General features: G+C 37.1%; 3 protein-coding genes across 5 annotated transcripts; 1 reads left to right on the forward strand and 2 right to left on the reverse strand.

Moving 5' to 3' along the window:
• Positions 1–3,938: 3,938 nt before the first annotated feature.
• LOC111807613 (uncharacterized) lies at positions 3,939–8,338 on the reverse strand. Of its 2 annotated transcripts, XM_023693412.2 has the most exons (3): positions 7,769–8,338; positions 4,584–7,532; positions 3,939–4,500 (listed from the first exon to the last, which is right to left on the reverse strand). In XM_023693412.2, exons 2-3 carry the CDS (start codon positions 7,498–7,500, stop codon positions 4,118–4,120), a joined length of 3,300 nt encoding a protein of 1,099 aa, XP_023549180.2. In that variant the 5' UTR covers positions 7,501–7,532; positions 7,769–8,338; the 3' UTR covers positions 3,939–4,117. The 2 variants fall into 2 exon arrangements, with proteins under 2 accessions (XP_023549180.2, XP_023549178.2); XM_023693410.2 differs by having other exon boundaries at positions 4,584–8,338.
• A 5,720-nt stretch (positions 8,339–14,058) lies between these two features.
• LOC111807734 (GATA transcription factor 1-like) lies at positions 14,059–15,844 on the reverse strand. The gene is made up of 2 exons (XM_023693592.2): positions 15,574–15,844; positions 14,059–14,928 (listed from the first exon to the last, which is right to left on the reverse strand). The coding sequence occupies exons 1-2, from the start codon at positions 15,772–15,774 to the stop codon at positions 14,281–14,283; spliced, it is 849 nt and encodes a 282-aa protein (XP_023549360.2). The 5' UTR covers positions 15,775–15,844; the 3' UTR covers positions 14,059–14,280.
• A 3,216-nt stretch (positions 15,845–19,060) lies between these two features.
• LOC111807267 (carboxyl-terminal-processing peptidase 2, chloroplastic) lies at positions 19,061–24,246 on the forward strand. 2 transcript variants are annotated; one of them, XM_023692911.2, is made up of 13 exons: positions 19,061–19,238; positions 19,405–19,747; positions 19,841–19,990; positions 20,452–20,534; positions 20,687–20,892; positions 21,289–21,357; positions 21,666–21,784; positions 22,016–22,091; positions 22,166–22,207; positions 23,256–23,364; positions 23,613–23,710; positions 23,794–23,887; positions 23,961–24,246. In XM_023692911.2, exons 1-13 carry the CDS (start codon positions 19,137–19,139, stop codon positions 24,084–24,086), a joined length of 1,617 nt encoding a protein of 538 aa, XP_023548679.1. In that variant the 5' UTR covers positions 19,061–19,136; the 3' UTR covers positions 24,087–24,246. The 2 variants fall into 2 exon arrangements, with proteins under 2 accessions (XP_023548679.1, XP_023548681.1); XM_023692913.2 differs by having other exon boundaries at positions 19,411–19,747.
• The last annotated feature ends 439 nt before the right edge of the window (positions 24,247–24,685 follow it).

A 24,685-nucleotide genomic window follows, 5' to 3' on the forward strand; every position in this document is an offset into this window, starting at 1 on the left:
TATTTATTTTGACCCATATTAAACAAACGACTTGTTGTATTATGGGTCAAAAAATTATTTAGATACATAACCATTAATATGAATAAGGTATGAACTATCATAAAAGTTATTTAGTAGATACGGTACGAATTAAGATCACAAAGTTTGATATTTCAATTTCTTACTCCTGAAATGTTGAACTAAAAAAATGAAAATTTAGAGATCTATTAGACATTGTCCTAAGTTTATAGACAAAATAGATATAAAGTTGAAAGTTTGCGAGGGACTAAATATATAATTTAGATAAATTTAAATGTCCAATGAGCTTTTAATCTTACGTGATTTCACACACTCTTTATGTGATATTACATCGATTGCAGAGGAGAAAAAAATATTCCTCGTAAGGGTATGTAAACAGGAGAACGAAACATTCTTTATAAAGATGTGAAAATCTCTCCCTAGGGAAATCTGAGAGGGAAATCCCAAAGATGATAATATATGGTAACGGCGAGCTTGAGCCATTACAAATGGTATCAGAGCTTGATACCGGGCAATGTTCCAGCGAGGAGGCTGAACCCCGAAAAGGAGTGGACACGAGGCGGTGTGCATGTAAGGATGTTGGGCCTCAAAAGAGGATGGATTTGGGTGGGAGGAGGGTCCCATATCGATTGCAGAAGGGAACAAGTGCTAGCGAGGACGCTGGGCCCCGAAGGGGGTGGATGTTGAGATCCCACATCAGTTGGGGAGGAGAATGAAACATTCTTTAAATGGTGTGGAAACAAGAGAACGAAACATTCTTTATAACGGTTTGGAAACCTCTCCCTAGCTGACACGTTTTAAATACCTTGAGGGGAAACTAGAAACGAAAAATACAAAGAGGACAATATCAACTAGGAATGGGCTTAGATCGTTACACTTTATATGGTATGATCTTACTGCATCTCCCTCGTATAACATTTAATGTCCAATAAGAATTATTATTAAATTTATTATGATTTTATACATTTTTTTTAATAGAAACGATATTATAAAAGATTTCTTTTAGTAAAAATTTATTTGAAAAGAAATTCCTTGTCTAAATCTGAGGAATCTTCTGTCTAATCACATATAAAAAAAATAGAGGATTTCGCAGCGGATCTCCATGGATAATCCTCTCGTTAATACCGGCAAAAATAAATAGAGGATTTTGCACCCGATCTCCATGAAAAATAATCTCTTTGATCCCCACGAAAACAAACGAAGGATTTTGCAAGAATAAAAAAAATAACGAAAATCGAGAAAGCTTCCCCACCACCGGCATTATAGACATCTCTACAAACAATAAACAATAAGTGAAAATGTTATCCAATGATTGATACATCTCATAATTTACGGCAAGAATAGGAGTATTGAAACGTCTTCAACATACAATTCCACTTTTGTCTTCCATTACACTATTTATCAACTATAAAAGTGAAATAAACCAAGCACAAATGTGTTTATATCTATCTCTTTTTCTCTCTCATTTCAATAAAAATGAGTTTATTTTCAACTCTTGCCCTTTCTCTCTTAATTTCATTGTTCTTAGCTAACCAATTTACTACTGTCCAAGGATCAATCTTCCAAAACCCAGAGATTATGGTCAAGATAACAAATGCTTTGAAAGTTCAAAATCAGCTCACTGTTCACTGCAAATCAGGCGATGATGACTTGGGAGTCCACAAGCTAACACCTTGGGCCCGCTACGACTTCAGCTTTCATCCAAACTTGTGGGGCTCAACATTGTTTTACTGTTCCTTCCAATGGCCTGGCTCGTTTCATTACTTCGATATATACAAAGATAAGAGAGATAGAAAGAATTGCGAAGATGTTCTTTGTTCGTGGTTTGTGAGTGAGCAAAATGTGTGTATGTTCAACTATAAAACCAATCATTATGATATTTGTTATAAGTGGTAAGGTTGGATTTTCATTTTGAAATAAATTAATGTTTTGATATGTTGTTCTTATACACTCTCTCTCTCTCTCTATATATATATATATATACACTCTCTCTCTCTCTCTCTCTATATATATATATATATATTTAGCTTGATATGATTAGTATAAGTGAACTATAAACTGTCGACATAAATTACGATATTAAGAATTGTTAACTTATTTTAGTCGTGATTGATAATCAAAACAAGTATATGAGATAAATATTGCATTTGAAGGATTTAGCCCTGTAGTAATAGTAAGGTCGAGTCTTAGAACTTACTCTAGAGTAGAGGCAAGTCGGTTAGAGTTGCTATCGAGTAAACATATACATAATAGGTTACATGTATGATTGAACAATCTTAATTTCTGCATAAATTATGTTCGATTAGTGGAAAAAAACCTTGTGTAAGGTCTAACGAAACCACAAAGTCAGCACGAACATTCCATTTATTTTTCCTAACTTTGAGATAAATTAACAGAAAATGTTTCGATTTATATAAGGAAAGGATAATACAAAGATATGATACAAAAGATTTACATTAAGATAATAATATAAACATTTACATTAAGAAATGATATTAGAGGAGGGAAATATGAACATACCACTACAAATCGACATATCAATCTTTCAAGACCCACAAATTACCGTTAATATAACAAATGTTCTAAAAAATCACAATCAACTCATTGTTCACTACAAATCTGGCAATGATGACTTGGGAATCCACCAGCTCCCACCTTTAGACGGCTACGCCTTCACCTTTCAACCAAACTTCTGGGGCTCAACACGGTTTTTCTGTACCTCTCAGTGCCTTAGCTTTTCGCATTACTTTGATATCTACAAAGATAACAGAGATAGAACCAAATGCAACAATACTATGTGTTTGTGGATTGTGGGAGAACTAGATATGTGTATGTTGGACTATAAAATGAATAGTGTTTATAAGCATAAAAATCAAAAACAAAAAATCGAACAATTATCAAACGAGCTTTAATGGGTATAAAGATTATGTGAAGCATTATAATTTTTTTTTTTTTTTAGAATGGCATCTCTTTCATCATCATTGGGAGCTCCAACAACCCTCTCTCTTGTATTTATAAAGGAGAGATTGTAACGTCTCAAGCCCACCGCTAACAAATATTGTTCATTTTGGCCTGTTACGTATCGTCGTCAGTCTCACAGTTTTAAAAAAACATTTAATGTAGAAAGGTTTCCACACTCTTATAAGGAATGTTTCGTTCCCTCTACAACCGACGTGAGATTTCACAATCCACCCTCTTAGGGGTCCAACATCCTCACGGGTGTCACAATCGCACTTTTGATGGCAGCAGACTTGCGATTGTGCGGCACTCACTTTCCAACGACAAGTGAGCTAAGCCAATTCGTTCTTACGTCGCCTACGGCCAAGCGACGTATGCTCGAGCCTTTGACCTCGGTTTAAGAGAAGGTTTTAGAAAATGAGGGCAGAGAGAGATTTTTGAAAGAGACGTTGTATAAGCAAACAAGAGAGTAACAACAACAACTCACAGTATATAACCTTGGGTAGAGAGAAGTTGACAACTAGTCATCCCCCTACAGTACATTCATTTCATGTCTGGTAGGCCTAGACATGATTTTTCCGAAACGTCATACTTCCTAGAAATAAAAAAAAGTAAAACATTAGAACATAGAAAGACATAAAGGGTTTGGCTTGTCATGGGCATGCGGCCATGAGCAACATGTCTTGGACGAGCATGACCGTGACAACTAGCACACCACCTAGTGTCTAGCTTTGATACCATTTGTAATGTCTCAAGCCAACCATTAGCATATATTTGTCTGTTTTGGCCCGTTATGTATCGTTGTCAGTCTCACTGTTTTAAAACGCATCTTCTAGGGAGAGGTTTCCACACCCTTATAAGAAATGTTTCGTTCTCCTCTCCAACCCCTTTTAAGCACTAAAATTAGGTCTATCAGATATGGATAGCAAAATAGAGAGCGATAGATTATTCTATATCAATCGTATGCAAAACTATACAAAGAACACTTTATTCAATCCTAAAACAAATGCAAAATCTAAGCAATAGTTGGGTAACATAACCATTACCGCATATGTTACAAACTCTAAAAATATATATTCTACGTTAGAAAAATGCAAGAACTATTCAGTTATCCGAAAACGAAGACTGCCCACCCGGAATTTCACGAGGCTGCGTCGTCCTTTGGGGCTAGAGTATAAGTTAAAGCTGGAATATTATCGTCGTCAGGCTCGGTCGATTCTAAGAGCAAAGATACAACTTCCCGCATCGATGGCCGATGAAAAGGAGACGAACTTGTGCACATTAGAGCGATTTTTAGGACTGTCAGCATGTGATTGACCGTGCCTTGATCTCGAAGATTCAGTCGCTGATCTAGCATTTCATACGACATCGAGTGGTCTCGCATATAGTTTTTGACCCACGTGACGAGATCACCTCCCTGATCGATCGGCTGTACCGGAGTTTTTCCAGTTAGCAGCTCTAGTAATACGACCCCATAGCTGTATATGTCACATTTTTCTGTGACCTTCATGGTGTATGCATATTCTGCAACAAATTAGGTGAGGTGGGAAGATTTAGTATTTCATTCACTAAAAGTCTATAAACGAACAAACGAATGAAACGATTACCAGGAGCGATGTATCCATACGATCCCGCGACTGCTGACATCGACTTAGACTGAGGCATGTCCATTACTTTTGCTAAACCGAAATCACCAACATGAGCCTCGAAGTTATAATCGAGGAGAATGTTATTCGATTTGATATCGCGATGAACGATCCTTGGTTTGCAGCCATGGTGTAGATAATTAAGTCCCTCTGCAGCTCCAACGGCGATTGTAAACCGAGTCGGCCATTCCAAGTTACACGCCGTCCCGTGAAGCAACTCACCCAAACTACCCCTTTCCATGTACTCATAAAGAAGAAGATTTGAGCCTTGATGATTGCAAAAACCGTATAGTTTAACGATATTGCGATGTCGAATCTTTCCTAGTGTCGAAATCTCAGCTCGGAAGCTATTATCGATGTTGCTCCCTTCTCTGTTCGATGCTAACTTCTTGACAGCAATCGTCTGTCCAGAATGCATCACTGCCTTGTATACAGTTCCACATGCACCTTTTCCCAATACGCAGCTCTCGTGAAAACTATTAGTCGCTTCGATTAGATCTTCGAAAGTAAAACCTTCCTTAGGTGGGAAATAGACATCCGAATCCATAGATTGTGTTTCCTTGTTTTGCACGATTTCTGATGGATGTCTCATGCAATATAAGATGATCATAATAAGAACAATCGAAACTCCGCCTATAGCAGCTGCAATCCCGGTTATGATTCTACCTCGACGTGCATTTACGCTCTCGAAAGATGGAATAGATGGAGACGATGAATCTCCATTACAGTTGCCAAGAGGTTCGCCACAGAGCCCCTCGTTGCCAACGAAGCTACTCGTGGGCATATTCTGAAACAAGGGTATCGAAGGGATTGGCCCGTGAAGGTCGTTGTAGGAGACGTTACAGCTCATTAAACTTGAAAGATTCGCAAAGGAGATCGGTATCTCACCGGACAAATCGTTGTTATTAAGCAGGAGATATTCCAATAGATTCAAACTTCCAAGCTCTGGTGGTATTGAACCAGTTAGCATATTGAAACTAAGATTCAAAGCAATTTGTAAGCTTTTCAAGAACCCCAACTCAAAAGGAATGCTACCAGAAAATGAATTGCCACCCATTTGCAATTCAGTCAAATGGGAGAGATTCATGAGCTCTTGAGGTATACTTCCAGAAAATTTATTCTCTGAAACTCTAAGAATCTCCAACTGTAAGAGAGATCCAATCTCCTTTGGCAAAGCGTTTTCGAAGCTATTGTGGCTGAGATCGAGGCGTTGGAGGATCCTACAGTTGACTATCTCAGGTGGAATGGACCCCGTAAACCGATTTGACGAAACATTGAAAGTCACCAGCCGTACGAGGTTTCCGATCTCGTTCGGCAAACTAGACATAAAGTAATTATTTGCAATATGTAGCCTTTGCAACTTATGGCAATTTTGAATCTCTGGAGGAAGAGGACCACTGAATCTATTGTGGTCCAAGTCAATAGCAGTAAGGTTCACCAAGTTACACAGCTCTACCGGAAAGCCACCGGTAAAGCGGTTAGCAACGAGACGAATCTGCGTCAACGGTTTGCAGTTCAAGATCCCGGTAGGTATGTTTCCATAAAGGTTATTGGACTCCAAGTTCAAGATGGAGAGGTTAGAACGATGACATAGATGGGGAGGTATTCGTCCTGTCAAGAAGTTGTCTGAAAAGTCGATATCCGATAGGTAGCTATATCGACCGAGTCCTTTCGGAATGGTACCGCTCAAACTGTTGCTGAAAAGCTGCAATTGAAACAATGCAGGCATATACTGAAACCCGAAGGGAACAGGGCCGGTGAGGGCGTTGATTGAAAGATCAAGTTTAGTCAAGTTAGTCAAGCTACTAAGTTCATTTGGTATAACACCAATCAGCTTATTTTGAAAGAGGTAAAGTAATTGGAGACCTTTTACGTTACCGAGCTCTTTCGGTATCTCACCGGTCAAATAATTCTCGGAGAAGTCTATCTCCGTTGCCAAAGAAAGGTTCCCGATCTCCCTGGGAATAGTTCCGTTCAATGCGGTTCGGTATATATACAAATACTTCAAAGAGATTAGGTTCCCAAACTCTTTGGGTATAGGTCCACCAAGATTGTTCTCATACAGAGCAAGCATAGTTAAACTTGTACAATTCCCAAGCTCTTTTGGTAGAATGCCAGAAAGCTGATTCTCCCAAAGAATCAACTGAGTCAAGTTTGTAAGCATGCCAAGCTCCTTTGGTAACTCCCCTTCTAACTGGTTTTGAGCAAGCCCAAGTATTTCCAAGTTCTCACACCCACCTATTTCACCCGGTAACCTCCCCGAGATCGCGTTTTGTCCTGCTCTAAACGTTCGCAACCTCTTCAGATTCCCAAAAGAACGAGGCAACGAACCCGTGATATTGTTCGTATACGCAACTAACTCATACAACGATTTCAAGTTTCCCATCTCTTCAGGAAAAGAACCACGGATTCGATTATTACATATATTCAACGTAACCAAAGAACTCAGTCGTCCCAATTCATATGGAACTTCACCATCAAATTTATTGTTGTTCAAACCAAGATATTCCAACTCCATACAATTTCCAATCTCTTTTGGTATTCTTCCACTGAATTCATTCCAGGAAAGATTGAGATGAGTCAAGTGGATTAAGCTACCAACGCTCGAGCTTAAAGGACCTGACAGATTCTTTAAGCTCAAGTCAACAGACAAAACCACTCCTTCCTCGCCACAACTACACCTTACACCACTCCATTTACATGGCGTTTCGTCGCTCGAGTTCCAGTTTCTTAGCCAACTAAATGGATCAGAAACAGCGCTTTTCAACTCTAATAGAGAATGCCCTTCTGAATTCAACCCATGTGACATACTAAACACAAGACCCAGTACCACCAAACTCCCCACCACTTTCCAACAATACAACATCTTAACTATCATCCCACCAACCAGAGGTAAGAACACTTCAGTAGCTGCAAAGGATTCAGACATGAAACACTAATACAATGTTGACAATCCTTCAAATCTCATTACATTCTTAAACAGAACAAGAACAAGGGAATTCTTAAACAGAACAAGCACAAGGGAATCCAAACAAACAAACAAACATCAGACAAGTCTTGTCACGGGAATCTATGAAAACCATATACGACAAACTGCTAAAATCTATGAAAAAACCGTAGAAATGAGTGAGGAAAAACAAAAGTACCTGTGGACTAGCGATTAAAATCATCATCAGCCGCCATAAATGAAGCAATAAAAGCATGAAATCCACCACTGTCTCTGTTACAATCAGGTAGAACAGCGAAACAGAGGCGAAACAGAGGCGAAACTTTCAGCTCATGAGCTGAAATCGAGGGCAAGATTTGGCGCCTTTATTTGCGGCTTTTTGGAACCCCAAAAGCTCGCGATTGCGAAAGAATCGCAAAATCAACGCAGAGATTTGAAGTATCTTACGAAGTTAATGAAAACCCATCAAAGAATCAAGAACAGAGACATGGAGTTGAGATCCTTTAAGAATGATGTTAATCGAAATGATGAAGAAAAGGGGTGGTTTCATAAGATGGGTATGATTTGAAGAGCTTATTTAGGTTGATTCTTGAGGGAAGGGTGAGATTAAAGCATAAAATCCTGCTCCGTGGAGTATGATGGAGCTCCTTCTGCTGTGCTGCCATTCATTACTAACCAATTCTTTTTTTGCGTTCTTCACTTTGTGAACAGAAACAACGCTTCGAATTTTCTCGGGATTTTTTTTTTTTTTTTCAATTGTTTCTTCTTTTTCATACTTCTCTGTGATTTTCCATTTCTTTATCAACTCAATTTCTTGTTCTACAAACTGCAAATTTAAACTTCAAATATTTTGATTCTAGATCAAGTTTTTATTTAATTCTTGTGAAATGTGACGTTATCGTCTCGTGTCCACCCTCCTTTGAGGCTCAACCTCATCGTTAGCACATCGTTTAGTATTCTAGTATCATTTGTAATGACCTTAGTCCTCCACCCGTAAATATTATCATATTTGTATTTTCCATTATACGTTTTCCCCCACAAAGTTATTAAAACATGTATGTTAGGCTTGTATTTTTTGTAACGAGGTGTAATAATATTCTTGGAGAAGAAAATAGGTTAATTTATATTAAAAAATCAGGATTAAGTCAATTACGTGTATAATATATCTCAATTATGAATACATTCCGTCTTCAAATTTTTATCGTGGAACAAAAATAAAATATAACTAGTGGAGTGAGAATTAAAAAATATTATTTATATGAGTTTAAAATTTTATACCGTAAATGAACCGAGATTATATTCGAATGAGAGAACGATGGCTTAATCATAGAAACTTGTGTTGGTGTGTGAAGATAACCTTGACTCTCGAGAAGCTAGGAGGTGGAATATTGGGATACTGAATTTGGATCTAGAAATATGATTCAAATGCTGGCTCAATCATAGGAACTCGTGTTGGTCTGTAGAGATAGTCTTCGCTCTTATCCTGGGCATGGGTCGTTTCATCCCCAATTCTCCACCTAAACAAAGTGTAACAGTCCAAGTTCACCCCTAGTAGATATTGTCTGTTTTGGTCCGTTGTGTATCGTCATCTACCTCACGGTTTGAAAACGCGTCTACTAGAGAGAGGTTTCCACACCCGTATGGGGAATGTTTCGTTCATGTCTCTAACTGATATGGGATCTCACACGAAGATTCTTCAATCCATTTGTTTATTGAATAATTTCAAAATTAAATATTGGGAAAAATAAAAATAAAAGAAAAGGAAATAGAAGTTATTCCTTGCAAGGAATTTAATGGAAGAGAATTGTGGAGAGGAGAAGGGAAGGGACAGAAGATTGGACCGGGCCCAAATAGATCAGAGAAATGGGCCCATTATAGGGCCCACAGAATTTGGTGGTGGGCCCACCCAAACCCACTAATAAAAGTATAATATTAAAAATAAAAATAAAAAAAAGCCGACGTCAAAATCAAACGGCTCACATTTGCTTAAGAGTCCAACAAACAATCATTCACCGTTGAAAGAATGGGATAGGATGTGAGAAGTGCCCACTTTGCTGGTACTCACTATAATTATTGGTTTTTTAATTTTTAAATATTATTTTTCTTCCACATTGCTTTTATAAATGTCCAATTTTAATAATTGTATTTTTTTTTTTATTAACTTTAAATTTTATTTTTTTATTTATAAATTTTAATTCGTACTCGTGATCTCACCAAATGTGTATAATTTTATGTTTATACTAAAGTCTCAAACTTTATATTATGTGTATTAATGTAATATAGTTGTTATGCCTAGATGCTTACAAATAAATAAACATGATAGAGACAAAAAGGAGAGTGACATCTTTCTAGAAGCAATGCAAACCCATGTCACCTCTAGTGAAGGTGGTAGGCAAAATTAGGACTAAAGAGAGAAAAATAAATTAAGCTCGAGAGAAGTTAGGTTTATCTGGCTCTGGCTCTCGTGTAAACCACCTTTTTCATGCAAGCTGTGGAACCAAAAATTTAAACAGTGACACTCGAGTAAACGAAAGGTACATGAATCAACTGAGACCGCGTTCGAATGAGAGTAATCATGATGATGGGATGACTAAGAATTGAGGACAATTTTTCTAAGATGCATATGTGTGAGGACAATTCATGTCGTGTTGGTCAGTAGGGAATAATTTTCACTCTTAGAATCGAGGAGTAAGTAACGTAACCATGTCGCAGGGAATGTAGAGAATGTCGAGATCGGAGCCCTTGAGTATAGAATAAAGATTCTAAATCCGAGACATGGGTCGTTACAATATTACAGGTGTTCTAAGTCAAAGCATTATAATTAGAGTTTGAGATAACTCACACTTTTAGGCCTAAAAGTTTAGCATTTGTGGGATATATATATATATATATATTAATAAGCACGTGCATAGCTCATGGTTAGAAGTAATGGTTTGGTATATGCTTCTTTATTTTATTCAATGCAAATGATGCTTGGAATAAAGGAGTAATTCTTTTAGTTTTTTAAGAACAAAAGTTAGTGAAACATATTAAATTATTGTTTTTATTATTAAACTTAGTCTATAAATTTTAAGGTATGATTTTATGTAGTTTTCGAGAGAATAATAGTGTTTATCTATGAAAAAAATATGTTCATTTGACATAAAAATTGAATAATTTAACGAAATAAAGTGAATTTGTATATGCTATGTTGTAATTGAAAAAGAACTCGAACCCACTTCTTGAAACCGATATCAAGTCACTTTTGTAGGTCAGATCTGACTCTGCTTTATTTTGTTAACGCCTCTACAATATGTTGTGGTTGAAAGTTTCGATCTTGAACGTATGTGCTATGTTTTGATTGAAAGAAAACTCGAACCCATTTCTTGAAACGGGATATCTAATCACTTTTGTAAGTTACATCTGACTCCGCTCTATTTTGTGGACGTCTCTACAGTATGTTATTGTTGAAAGTTTCGATCTTGAGTGGAAGTGGACAACGGATTTGTGTATGCTATGCTATGGTTGAAAGAAAACTCGAACCCACTTCTTGAAACGGGATATCTAATCACTTTTGTAAGTTACATCTGACTCCGCTCCATTTTGTGGACGTCTCTACAGTATGTTATTGTTGAAAGTTTCGATCTTGAGTGGAAGTGGACAACGGATTTGTGTATGCTATGCTATGGTTGAAAGAAAACTCGAACCCACTTCTTGAAACGGGATATCTAATCACTTTTGTAAGTTACATCTGACTCCGCTCCATTTTGTGGACGTCTCTACAGTATGTTATTGTTGAAAGTTTCGATCTTGAGTGGAAGTGGACAATGGATTTTGTGTATGCTATGCTATGATTGAAAGAAAACTCGAACCCACTTCTTGAAACGGGATATCTAATCACTTTTATTAGTTACATCTGACTCCGCTCCCTTTTGTGGACGTCTCTACAGTATGTTATTGTTGAAAGTTTCGATCTTGAGTGGAAGTGGACAACGGATTTGTGTATGCTATGCTATGGTTGAAAGAAAACTCGAACCCACTTCTTGAAACGGGATATCTAATCACTTTTGTAAGTTACATCTGACTCCGCTCCATTTTGTGGACGTCTCTACAGTATGTTATTGTTGAAAGTTTCGATCTTGAGTGGAAGTGGACAATGGATTTTGTGTATGCTATGCTATGATTGAAAGAAAACTCGAACCCACTTCTTGAAACGGGATATCTAATCACTTTTATTAGTTACATCTGACTCCGCTCCCTTTTGTGGACGTCTCTACAGTATGTTATTGTTGAAAGTTTCGATCTTGAGTGGAAGTGGACAATGAATTTTGTGTATGTTATGCTATGATTGAAAGAAAACTCTCAACCCACTTCTTGAAATGGGATATCAAATCACTTTTATAAGTAACATCTGACTCTGCTCCATTTCGTTGATGTCTCTACATTATGTTATAGTTGAAAGTTTCGATCATGATTGGAAGTGTAAAACGAAGTTGTGTATACTATACTATGATTGAAAGAAAACTCGAACCCACTTCTTGAAATGGGATATTAAATCACTTTTATAAGTAACATCTGAATCCGCTCCATTACGTTAATGTCTCTACAGTATGCTACAGCTGAAAATTTCGATCTTGAGTGGAAGTGTACAATGAATTTTTGTATGCAATGTTACAATTGAAAGAAAACTCAAACCCACTTCTTGAAACTAGATATCTAATCACTTTTATAAGTTACATCTGACTCCGCTCCATTTTGCGGACATCTCCACTGTCTATTATAGTTGAAAGTTTCGATCTTGAGTGGAAGTGGACAACGAATTTTGTGTATGCTATGCTATGATTGAAAGAAAACTCGAGAGCCCACTTCTTAAAACGGGATATCTAATCACTTTATAAATCACATTTGACTCCGCTCCATTTTGTTGGCGTATCTACAGTATGCTATGGTTGAAATTTTCGATCCCGACTGACCTAAAACGCTAAGAAGAAAGTGTAGCTTTTCAAATCAAACTCCACAAAATACCACAATAGGAAATGGGAATAATAAAGAATGAAAAGTAAGTAAAAAGATGGGGGAAAAGTGAAGAACAACAACACACATTTGATAGCTTTTTTAAGTGTGTGGGGTCTTTTGTCTTTGAATGGGCAGTGGAAAACCCACAAAAAAGAAGACAAACCCTTATCTCAAGCTTGCACCAATGAATGTGGAGGTTTATTATCAATATCACTATAAATACTAATAATAAAATAATATATATACAGATATTCGTCGATATTCGTCGATATCCATCAATATATCGATATCGACATTAATATTCAATGCTCGGTCAAAATTCAAAAGTTTGACTTTCCACACGTAGAGATTAAGAGTCGAAGTTTTGGTGTTTTTTTTTTTTTTCTTATCCGTTCATACTCGTTATGTAACAGCTCAAGCTCACTGTTAGTAGAAATTGTCTACTTTAGTTCGTTACATATCACCATCAACATCACAGTTATAAAACCCGTCTACTAATGTTTTGTTTACCTCTCCAACTAATGTGGGATCTCGTAACCTACTCCTCGCCCAGATATTGTTCATTTTGGCCCATTATATATTGTCATTAGCCTCATGGTTTCAAAACACGGCTACTAAGGAGAGGTTTCCACACGTTATAAGAAATGTTTCATTTCCCTCTCCAAATGCGTCTACTAAATAGAGGTTTTCACAGTAACAAATGTTTCATTTTCCTAGATCTCACAATCCACCCATTTGAGGCCAACATCTTCACTAGCATACCGCCCGATGTCTAGCTCTAATACTATTTGTAACAGCATAAACACACCGCTAGCAAATATTATCCACTTTTTAGCCCATTATATATCACAATCAATCTCACGATTTTAAAACTTGTCTAGATTATGTATCACAATTAATTAAAATATTTTTAAAAAAATTAATTATCAAAATAAAGGCTATTATTAAAACCTCCATGAACTTGGTTAAAACAAATTGGGCCAATACTATTGGGCCGAACCGGGTCGGGTCGGGTCGGGTCTACATTGATTCTCTTTCATTGCGTAACATAATAATTTCTTGAAAAATAATAAATAAAATCGCGACTAATTTAAATTAATAACATTTTTATTTCTCTCAATTTTTAATTAATTTTATGAATGATCGATCACGTGAAATTGAAAAGAAAGAGACTAAAAAAAGAGGATATCCTTTTTACATAAATCTGGACACTGACAAAATTAAATAAAATATTTATAAAAAAAAAAGACACAAATAATAAATAAATAAAAACAAATTATTTAATTACATTAATACACATAAAAATAAAATTTTGATTTGATATTGGAATACCCATTATAACCTCAAACCCAAATAACGAAACACAAAAATCGATTCAATTCTTCAAATTTTTGCACTAAATTTTCCCGCCTGCCAAACACAAAATTCATTGGCAAACATGAATTTTCTCGGGAAAATCAAACCCAGAAAATTTCAAATTTTTACTGAAAAATATGAACAAAAACCCTAAATTTCTATGCATTAAAAGAGCTGTATAATGAATTTTCAGCATCAAACAGAGAAATTTTCCACTAATTTTTAAATCTCTATCCCACATAACAAACAAATGCCTAAAAACTAAGCTAAAATTAAGGGAAAAAAAGAGGATTAATGAAGAACGGAACCAAATGGCTCATTAAACTCAACCAAAAAGAGAAAAATCCCCAAAATTTAAACTTACCCTTTATCCATTGGATTCACCACCATACCAAACTGCTTCTGTTTCCTCATTTCCATCACTTTCCGGTGAGAATTCGAGTGCAGCTCCGGCGAGAACGTCGGACTACTCGCCGGACGGTACTCCGGCACCAGCCGCCCTGATTTGTATCTAACTCCACAAGCATTACAGAGCGTTTTCGGCCCATATGGACCAGCCCGCCATTGCGGCGTTTTTTCTGCTCCACAATGTAGGCATTTTCTCCCAATCGCTGTCTTCGCCGTCGTCACCGCCGCCGCGGTGGTGGCGGTGGCGGTGGTGATGGGTTGTATTTGTTTCACATTTCTCGAACTGGGTTGTTGTTTAAACCAGAGATGGTGGCCGGAAACGTGACGGCCACGACGGCGTTTGCTCCGTGCCTTGCCGGGAACTTTCAGGCCGTCGCAGCAACTCATCAGAATGCTACCATGGGCACTCGGTTTATTTCCGCCGTGGCTACTGATTGAAGTGGTTTCGAGAACCGAAACCGGACTGTTCTGTTTGGAAACGCTCATTAACGACGGCGGCTGCGGGTGGTGGTCGGAGAGAATGTCGACGAACGTCTCAACGGCGGGAAATACATCTTCGTTTGATAGCCACTCGAGTTCTTCCTCAGCGTAATCCTCCTCCTAACACCCAAAAAAAAAAAAAAAAACCAAAAACGAGTTATTTCAGCAACTCGGCCTAAAAAAACCGAGTCAACTCGGTCCGTACTTTGTTTTTGGTCCACCAATAATTATAATAACAGTAGCAAAAATAATAAATAATAATTAAATTATTGCCTTTTTTTTTTCAAAATTAGGATGAGAAAAGGCGTGACTGCGGGAGGCTAAAAGCAAAAGGACGAATAAGCCTAGTCCTATTCGATAAAGGAATGTTGGAGGATAGGGGCAAAAATGTCATTTCACAGGAAGACAGGAGTGGCAATATTAAAGATTGATTGATATTTCCACTCCCTGTCCATCGGATATTATTATTATTTATTATTACAAGCATACAATTCTAAACCTAACGGACGACAGCTCAGAACCACATAAAAAGGACCCCCATTAACAAAATACCCAAAATACCCTCAAGTTTCCTAATTCAACTAGTGTACCCAGGGCCATATCCGTCTTTTCAACTGACCCCCACCCACCCCCACCCACCCAATTAACTTTCTCTTCAACTTTTTCCCAACTCGGGCGAGTCAACTCAGTAACTCACTCCGTGTGAGCCCATTTTTGACAACCCAACCGGAATAACGAAACCCACCGGCGAAAAAAAGGACTTACAGGCAAAACACGGCAAGAGGAGGAATCTTCCGGGTGGAAACCGGCGTTGAACTCCGAGGAGTCAGTCAGCGCCGCCGCCGCCGTCGTCGCCGCCTTGGGCTTAAGGGAAAAGGGTGGAACGGCGTCGTCTTCCTCGTCTTCCCCACCGATGTCGGAAGAGAAATCCAGAAGGTCATCCATGAAAGCCAAAGAAGACTCCATTTTTTTTTTTTTTTTTTGTGCGAGTTTTTAAAAGAGAGAGAAAGAGAACCCGTTTTCTAGAGAGAGAAAGAGTGTTGTTGTGAGTCTATTATTATCGTCAACACGATGTCTTCGTGAGGGTTTTTGGGTGTGGTGGGGGAAACGCAACCAGGGGATGTCAATTTTTTTCTTCTTTTTTTTTTTCTTTTTAATTAATAATAACAATTAAATATTCAAAAATATCCTTTTTCGTGTGCGGGTGGGTGTAGAGTAAGAAAAAACAGAAGAGTGTTTGACTTTGACTTGGAAGTGAAAGGAGGAAGATCAACTGTCGGAGTAAGTGGGGCCCAGTGTGAGTTGGCGAAATACTAAGGGAGAAAGTACACCGTATTTATCGTGGATCAGAGGGGTAGAATGGTATTTTGAGGATTTAGTGAGGGGTAAATTAGGGAGAAGGAAAAAGGGTAATATTGGACGACGTTCACGATGTCGCGCTTCATCCAATGAGATTCGTCCACGTAATTTACCCAATAAGAGTCCGACACGTGGGAGTTTCTTTCTTTATTTATTTTTTTCGTTTCGAGATTTATTTGGAAAAATGTTTGAAGATGGTGGGGCCCGCAGAGACACCGCATGTGGCGGCGATGATAGTGTTTGACTCCACGCGCTGAGTTATCAATTTTTATAGTACGAGTGTAGGGTCCACTCCAGGGGTAATATCGTAAATTCATTGTTAGGATATGGGAATATTAGTGTGTGCATGTGAACGTGAAAGTGGGAGCCTCGACACCCCCACTCCTAAAAAAATGTAAAATTTGAGGCCACCATACAATAATATATATAATTTAATCTATTTACGTTCATTTAAGCCGATAAAATTAATACCACATATTTGTTGTACTAAACAAATGCTCGAACATTTTTGTGTATAACTTACAAGACACGAGATCAACGAATTCGATAGCTTTTTTTCACCTCATACTCCAGATCAGTAGGAGTGCATATGAGTTGAGTTACGGTTGGTTGAGCGGGTGACCTGAACAACTTGAATAGGGTTCACACTCCAACTCAACTCCACCATCTATTTCTGAGTTTGTTATATTAATAATTAAAATGTCATAAAACTCAAATATTCAAGAGTCACAGTGCATCACTACCATTGATTACAAAAATCTAATTTTCATAATCTTCAGAATAACCCATGACCCGACCTTAATTTTTTACTATTTAAAAATTCAATCCAACTTAATCCGAAAAAAAATCTAATGTTAAAGTTTAAATTAGTTAATTCGAGTTCATCAGGTTCTTAGATCATATGAACACCCCTATAGTAGAGATATCCAAAAGATGGGACGGGTACGAGAAGACTTTCCTGTCTTCCTCTTCATCACCCATCTCAATCTCGAGCCCACGAAGTTTCTCAACTAGAGCCATTGGAGGGAATATTCCTCAAAGGAATTTTTCTTACCTTTTTTATTTTTAGGTTATTTTTCAATTATTATTATAATTATTCCAAAGAAAAAATTAAATGGAGACTTCTCAATAAGAATATTTAAAGAAAGAACGGAAAATAAATATTCAATTATAATATATATAAATATATATATTGAAATTTGACTTAATACGTAATTAAGTAGAAATGAAGCCTAAAGACCAAAATTGGAAATTAAATAAATATTTTGAATTTTTTTAAGTATAAAAATCATTAGATTTGAAAAGTCAGATACTAAAAATAGAATTTAAAACAATAAATTTTATATTTTATTTTATTTTATTTATTAAGATTTGAAATGAGAATCTGTTTAAATTAAAAATATGTGATGGAAAACTATAGATTTATATTTTTAATATAAAAAATAAAATAAAAAAAGTCCACAAATTTAGGATTTGAAACAAGATTCCTTACCTAGATTAGGTGAATCTCATTCTCTCACTCTTGATTTGGGGTGGTCCCCACAATTTATAAATTATTTTAATTATTAATACCAACCTAATTAAATTCTACATACAACTTAATTTTCAAAATATTAGTATATATATATATACACATGAAGTAAATGTGAACTGGAAGTAAATATGGTATCCGAATTTAATGTAAAAATATGAAATTTCATTTTTATAAGAAAATTATAATTTAGGTTGGAGAAATTTTTTGGATCAACCCAAGCCGTTAGATTGGTTAGGTTGGTGACCCGAGTAACTGAAATAGAGTTCATAACCCAACCCTGTAAGTTTTAATTGGGTTGTCGGGTTATTTTTTTTTATAATTATTTTTTAAAAATATACTTACTCATAGTATATGTGTGACACTCAAGTAATGGAGATGTACATGAATGAACCGAGATTATATTCGAATGAGAGTGATCTTGTAGATAGTTGGTACCGAATCCAAATTCTAAATCCTAGGCATCGATTAAATACATCACTCAAATGTTTTTTGAAATTCACATAATTTTTAACATATATTAAAAAAATATATATTTACTTTAAGAAATATTTATATATTTATTTTTTACCTAAGTAAGTAAGCGGATTGAGATAACATGTTTGAATCTAGGGGTGTATATGGTCTGAGTTGGGTTGGGTTTAGGAATTTTTTTTATTTTTTTTACCCAAACTAACCCGAAAAACTAATCAATTCGAGGGTTTTGTCCTATGAACCTGAAATCGAACTGAGTCAGCTCAGGTTCAGAAAAAATGAACTCAAGCCAACTCGAAAAGCTAATCCAACCCAACCCAACCATTATAGTTTGGGTTGGGTTGGTTCAGGTTGTCGGATTGAATGTACACCCCTATTTGAATCTCCCACTGTATTCATATTCTTAACGGAATAAATTTATGTTTTAGACCCTAATAGTTATTTATTTATTTTTTAAAATTTAATATTTTTTGGTTTTGAAATTTTCAATTTAGTCCTTCATAATCGATGAAGTTTAATTGAGGGAATAAATTGAAAAAATAGAGCAAACATACATTTAGCCAAAAAAAAAATTGTTATATTTAATTTTCAACTAGGCCCATGGGCCTGTTGGATCCACCACTATCAGCCCAGCTCAGCCCAGCCCAACCCAGCACAGTCCAGCCCACTCTAGCCCAGCTCAGCCCAACCTAGCTCAGCCCAGCCCAGCCCAGCGTAGCCCAGCTCAGGCCCTCCGCCCAGCCCAGCTCAGCCCAGTTCAGCCCAGCCCAGCTCAGCACAGTTCAGCACAGTCCAGCCCAGCCCAGCTCAGCCCAGTTCAGCGCAGCTCAGCCCAGTCCAGCCCATATTTGTTCCGTTCTCCAGGAGACGAAAAAATAAGCAAAAACAATGGATAAGTCGTATCAGTCGTCAGAAATGGTGGTGAACGTTCAGTAGGCTTCTGCCGCCGGGGCTCTTACTGCCGATGGAGTTCCTTTCGAGCTGCGCTTCTTCTTCGTCCTCACAGCGTTTCGCTTTCTTCAATGTCCAGCATCAAAATACTCTTAGTTCTCGCGCCACTGTAAAGGTACTCTTTTCCTCCTCCATCTCTTTGTTTAAACGATCGCCAATGTCTTTTTCCGTCAATTATAGTGCAAAACTTATTCTGCCGGGGAAATTTCCGTCGTTGAATGTGGCGTTAAGAATTTATATTAATGTTTTAGTGGCGTGTTAGATTGAGCTAGCTTTCACAGTCGCAGGTATTGCCATGGAACTTTTCTGTGGTTGGTCTTGGTCGATCGACGAGGCTCAGTGCCGATGGTCGGGAGAGAATTTTGGGCTGTAATTGTGGATCAAATCGTGTTTTGTTGTTTCGCCAGTCTTGGAGATATCGTTCCTGTTTGGCTTCTTCGTTTGATTTGATATCCTTGAATTATCTGTATGTGTTCAATTGGAATATATACCAGGTGAATTTCCGAAGAATCAGGAGTTCTTTGGGAAAATTTAGACAGCGTTTCTCTGTAAAACTTGCTCGAGTGATGGTCTGCGTGATGCTAGTAATGTCAGTTTCTTCTACTTTTGGCGGCACTCCATCACGTAAGTTCAAATTTTCACGTAGTGTTTGCAATTTCTGAGAACCGAATGTTCTTCATTGTTCTTGTCATGATTAAATGTGTTTCTATTATTCAGAGGCCCTCACTGAAGAGAACCTACTGTTTTTGGAGGCGTGGAGGACAATAGATCGTGCATATATTGATAAGACCTTTAATGGGCAAAGTTGGTTTCGTTACAGAGAAAATGCATTGAGAAATGAACCCATGAATACGCGAGAAGAGACCTGTATGAAACTTTTATCTGTTTCTGATCATGCACGGTAGACCGAATATTTTCGTAATTATCATCTAAAAGCATGAATATACACTAAACAGTTCCAATACCCCAGGGTCGTAAATTTGTCCCAGCATTTGAAACTCTGATTTCTTCTTCTTGTTGTGAGAACACTACCTCTGATCCTATTGATTTGTTTATCATGCTTTCTAGTTATTCATGTGCTCTATTGTGAATTTAGCTTTGTGGTTGCTCTGCAAAGTGCCAATGCCAATGTTTTATCATTTACACGGTTTAATCATGCAATAATGTACAAGTTTGGGAAATATAAAAAGCTTATTATAAGTATGACGTCTACAGTAATCATCTTTCCATGAAATCCCAGACGAGAAATTTCTTGCTGATTTAGTATGGCAGACATTTTTACTCATTTTCCTGAAATGTTGCCACTCAGTTGATAATTTTGTTTTCAGATACTGCAATAAAGAAGATGCTCGCGACTCTTGGTGATCCCTTCACTCGATTTTTAGAACCTGAAAAGTTTAAAAGTTTGCAGGTAGGAGATGCAACTTTTTTTTAGGTCGGTTCATTTGTCTATATGGAGAAGAAATTCCATATAAAAATTTAGCTGTGACATTCACTTATAATCTCCTTCTGGGCATAAGAAAGAAATGCTCTAAACTCTAGTAATATCTTCTTTGAAGGCAGTCTGGTACTCAAGGTGCTTTTACAGGTGTAGGACTGTCCATTGGTTATCGCACCAATGTAGATGGACCTGCTGGGCTTGTTGTCATTTCAGCTGCACCAGGGGGCCCTGCAGAAAGAGCTGGTATTACTTCTGGTGATGTTCTTCTGGCAATTGATGATACTACCACAGAATCCATGGGCATATATGATGCGGCAGAGCGATTGCAGTAGGTTTCTCCCCTTACCATAAGATTAAACGGTGTAACATTACGTGTTGTCAGTAGATTAATAGATAAAAATTACTAAGGAGCTCGATATACCCTAAAATTTCTTTGATCTTAAATATTTTTATTCGTTTATGATTCATGTTGGTTAATGAAGTATGAAACATACGGAGTGTTTTGCTTTGTTACTTCATCATAGGCCATCACAATAAGCAACATTGAAGGCACACAATTTGATTATCTGTGAATCTATTTAGAAGCTTTTGATTAAGAAAGACCCAATTTTCTAACTCATATGTGTAGTTGGTTAAAGTTGTTCCTAGAATTTCTTTTGAAGCACTAATTTCTTGGTGTATATTTAATTGTATTTGAATTGACTTCTAACAAGAGTGATTGCAGAGGACCAGAAGGAAGTTCTGTGCAATTGACCGTTCAAAGTGGCCCAAGTGTAAAGCATCTTGATTTAGTGTAAGATTATTTCCACATTTTTTACATCTAAGTGACTATGACTTGATTCCTTCCTCCTTCCAGCAGTAGATTAAATTCTTTTTGTAACGCCTGGTAGTTCTTCGTCGGTATAGAATATTTCAGTTTACTATATTTGTCCTTTTATCTTACGTTTTTTTAACGTGGAGCTGAACTAGGGAGCCAAAAGACCTGTGTTCCTAAAGAACCTCCTGGCATGTTATAGCTTACTTATGAGTTATGCTGCATTAAGTACGTTTTTCCCTCAAATGTTCTGACGGTTCTAGAACTGATAGAATCATACCTTCCAGGCGAGAGAAAGTTGCAATAAATCCAGTGAAGTCCAGAATCTGTGAGTTGCCTGGCTCAGGGGACAACTCCTCTAAGATTGGTTACATCAAGCTTACGTCATTTACTCAAAAGGCATCTGGTAAGAAAGATCATTTGTCCTTTATTGCTGCGGCTCTACATTGTAGTGTGACTCTCAGAGACAATTTCTTCTAATAATTTAAACAAAAAACTTCCTTCATCCATTCTACTTATCTGCACATCATTTGAAAACAACAATATGTTTAGTACATTGTCTTGTATCATTCTCAGTCGTAAAGGGATTCCAAGGGGTAACGTGCTTATCTGGTTATGAGAATTATGTCCTTTGCAGGTGCTGTGAAAGAAGCGATTGATTATTTAAGGAGTAACAAGGTTAATGCCTTCGTACTTGACCTTCGGGATAATAGGTGATTAGTTTTCACTTTTCAGCACTTAAAGTTTTCCTTTTAGCACACCTCTTGAACTGTGGAACTTGTTGCAGTGGTGGTCTTTTTCCAGAAGGAGTTGAGATTGCCAAGATTTGGTACGTGCTATTTGAGTATATTATTTGATGTGTTATTCATGCTGTTCGTTTCATTAATGGTGTAATATGACACAATGGATAATCCAAGTATATTACATCTGTAAAATTATCACTTGGCATTTATGGAAAGGAGGTCTCTTATAGCAATAAAAAGGCTAGACAAGTTTGGAACTTGATGTCGTAAAGAGATTGTCTAAAATGGAAATCAAATTCTATGGGAGGTAGGAAAGTTGCACTTAGAGTTAAAACTGAATCAACTATTACGCCTCTTTTGAAATGTGTGATCAAAGAAGCAAGGGAATAAGATCCAAAGGGAATAAATCAATCCCAAATTTTCTCCAAAAACGAATGCGAGATCCATTTCCAGTTGAGAACTAAAGAACTTGCTTTGTTCAGCAATGAAAAATGGATTCCCATGTGAGATCCCACGTCGGTTAGAGAGGGGAACGAAACATTCTTTATAAGGGTGTAGAAACCTCTCCCTAGTAAACGTGTTTTAAATGTGCTTTTGAGGGGAAGCCTAGAAGGGAAAGTCCAAAGAGGACAATATCTGCTAGCGGTGGTCTTGGGGTGTTACATCCCAGGACTCTCAGATGTGCTTTTAGAAACCGCATGTTCTGTGGACAAACATATTTATCACGATAACCTTGTGGGACAAAGAATCTGACTATTGAAGGGAAAGTTCCATTACCATTTGACTAGGTCAGGTAGTTTCCTATATGTTTGATTCCTTGTTCCTGCCCTCGTTAAACCCCTAGTAGAATGGGCTGTCTTTTTAAGTTTGTTTGGATGTAGTTTAATGAATTGAGTAGACTAATATTATTAGGTGACATTGATGTTGTGCATGTGTGAGATCTATCATTTCCATCTTTTCTCTTTTCCATTAATCATTTCATTTGCGATTTGGTCGGATCTCAATAATTTATCATACTTTTAACATAGTACTTGACATACAAAGATTCAAACGTTGACAGTGAATCATTGTAGCAAGTAGAAATGTCCTCTTAACGCTCTGGAGCCTGGTTTCATATTATCTGTTCTTATTCAGGTTGGACAAAGGCGTTATAGTGTATATTTGCGATAGTCGTGGTGTCCGAGATATATATGATTCAGATGGAAGTAGCTCTATAGCAGCTTCAGAACCTTTAGCTGTGTTGGTAAACTTTCAGCTCCATTCTTTTTCTAAATAGAGGCTCCATCAACTCACATTTAATATTTCTGTGGATTCCTCATTAATATTTCTGTTACAATCACGATTATCCTCTTATTCCCCTCTGCATTCTTATGCTATTGAGTTCATAGCATTTTGTCTTATATCGGGACGTTTGAATTGTAGTGTACGAGTACGAAAAATGTAAGCCTTTTAAACTTTATTATGATCGTTTGAACATAACCCTTATATTAGGTGAACAAGGGAACTGCTAGTGCTAGTGAAATACTCGCCGGAGCATTGAAGGACAACAAGCGTGCTATATTATTTGGAGAACCAACCTACGGGAAAGGGTAAGAACTTTTGGCTGCGCCCAAAACATGATTAGATGTATAATATCCAATTTCCTTACAAGAATTCACATCCTTCTCTGCAGCAAGATTCAGTCAGTCTTTAAACTATCAGACGGTTCTGGCTTGGCTGTGACAGTGGCTCGTTACGAGACACCAGCTCACATCGACATCGACAAGGTCTCTCTATCTCTTATCCCTACGAACACTTCTCAGGAAGACACCGTTCTTAACGCGCCTGGATATTCTGCAGGTAGGAGTGATTCCAGACCGTCCGCTACCAGCATCATTCCCAAAGGATGGAGATGGTTTCTGTAGCTGCTTTGAGGATGCAGCTTCTGCTTGCAATGTCAACAGGTTACAACTATTTTCAAGATGATGTAGGTTTTTTTTCTTTTTTTAATTCTCGAATTGGCATTATTTGATTTGGATGGTCAGTTTATGTTGATTGGTAAAACATTCTTTACATTTATAATCCTATAGATTTCTGTAATAGCAATTATTCACGAGTTAAATACAAGCACAATACGTTTGATTTATATTATAATGAAATCAAGTCACAGGTCAAGATTCTCAATCCCATCTTTTATCGTTTTCCAAAACATAGAATTTATGATTCTTTCCTTGCTTTAATGAACCAAAACTGTAGGGTTCAAACTGCTTCCAACAATGAGCTTCAACCCTGAAAGAACATAAACTAATCAAAGTCGGGGGCCTAGCTTCGAACGAGGTGGAGATTGAAATAAGAGGCAAGAACTGAGAAAACCCTCCTAACGGTCGCCATGGACTTATATCTAATTATAATGATTGGAAATGGAAGACTAGATGAATTCAATTCAGTTTCAAAGGTTTCATCTGCGCTCTACTTCAGTTCTTTAATATTTACATCTTATTTTTTCATAAATATCAATTTGATTATTGTCATTAACATTTTTAATAAATAATTTAATAGAAATATGATATACAAATGAACGTGGT

This window comes from Cucurbita pepo, chromosome 12, assembly GCF_057944985.1.
Source record: "Cucurbita pepo subsp. pepo isolate OVF chromosome 12, ASM5794498v1, whole genome shotgun sequence".
Taxonomy (NCBI): Eukaryota; Viridiplantae; Streptophyta; class Magnoliopsida; order Cucurbitales; family Cucurbitaceae; genus Cucurbita; species Cucurbita pepo.

Excerpts from the sequence above, each read along its gene's own strand:
- LOC111807267 (XM_023692911.2), top strand. The coding sequence starts at position 19,137 with ATGGAGTTCCTTTCGAGCTGCGCTTCTTCTTCGTCCTCACAGCGTTTC. Across the intron at positions 20,893-21,288 it reads GATGCGGCAGAGCGATTGCA|AGGACCAGAAGGAAGTTCTG; the intron begins GTAGGTTTCTCC and ends GAGTGATTGCAG. Across the intron at positions 21,785-22,015 it reads ATTTACTCAAAAGGCATCTG|GTGCTGTGAAAGAAGCGATT; the intron begins GTAAGAAAGATC and ends TGTCCTTTGCAG.
- LOC111807734 (XM_023693592.2), bottom strand. The coding sequence starts at position 15,774 with ATGGAGTCTTCTTTGGCTTTCATGGATGACCTTCTGGATTTCTCTTCC. Across the intron at positions 14,929-15,573 it reads CCTCTTGCCGTGTTTTGCCT|GAGGAGGATTACGCTGAGGA; the intron begins GTAAGTCCTTTT and ends TTTGGGTGTTAG.
- LOC111807613 (XM_023693410.2), bottom strand. The coding sequence starts at position 7,551 with ATGTCTGAATCCTTTGCAGCTACTGAAGTGTTCTTACCTCTGGTTGGT. Across the intron at positions 4,501-4,583 it reads GTATGGATACATCGCTCCTG|AATATGCATACACCATGAAG; the intron begins GTAATCGTTTCA and ends AATTTGTTGCAG.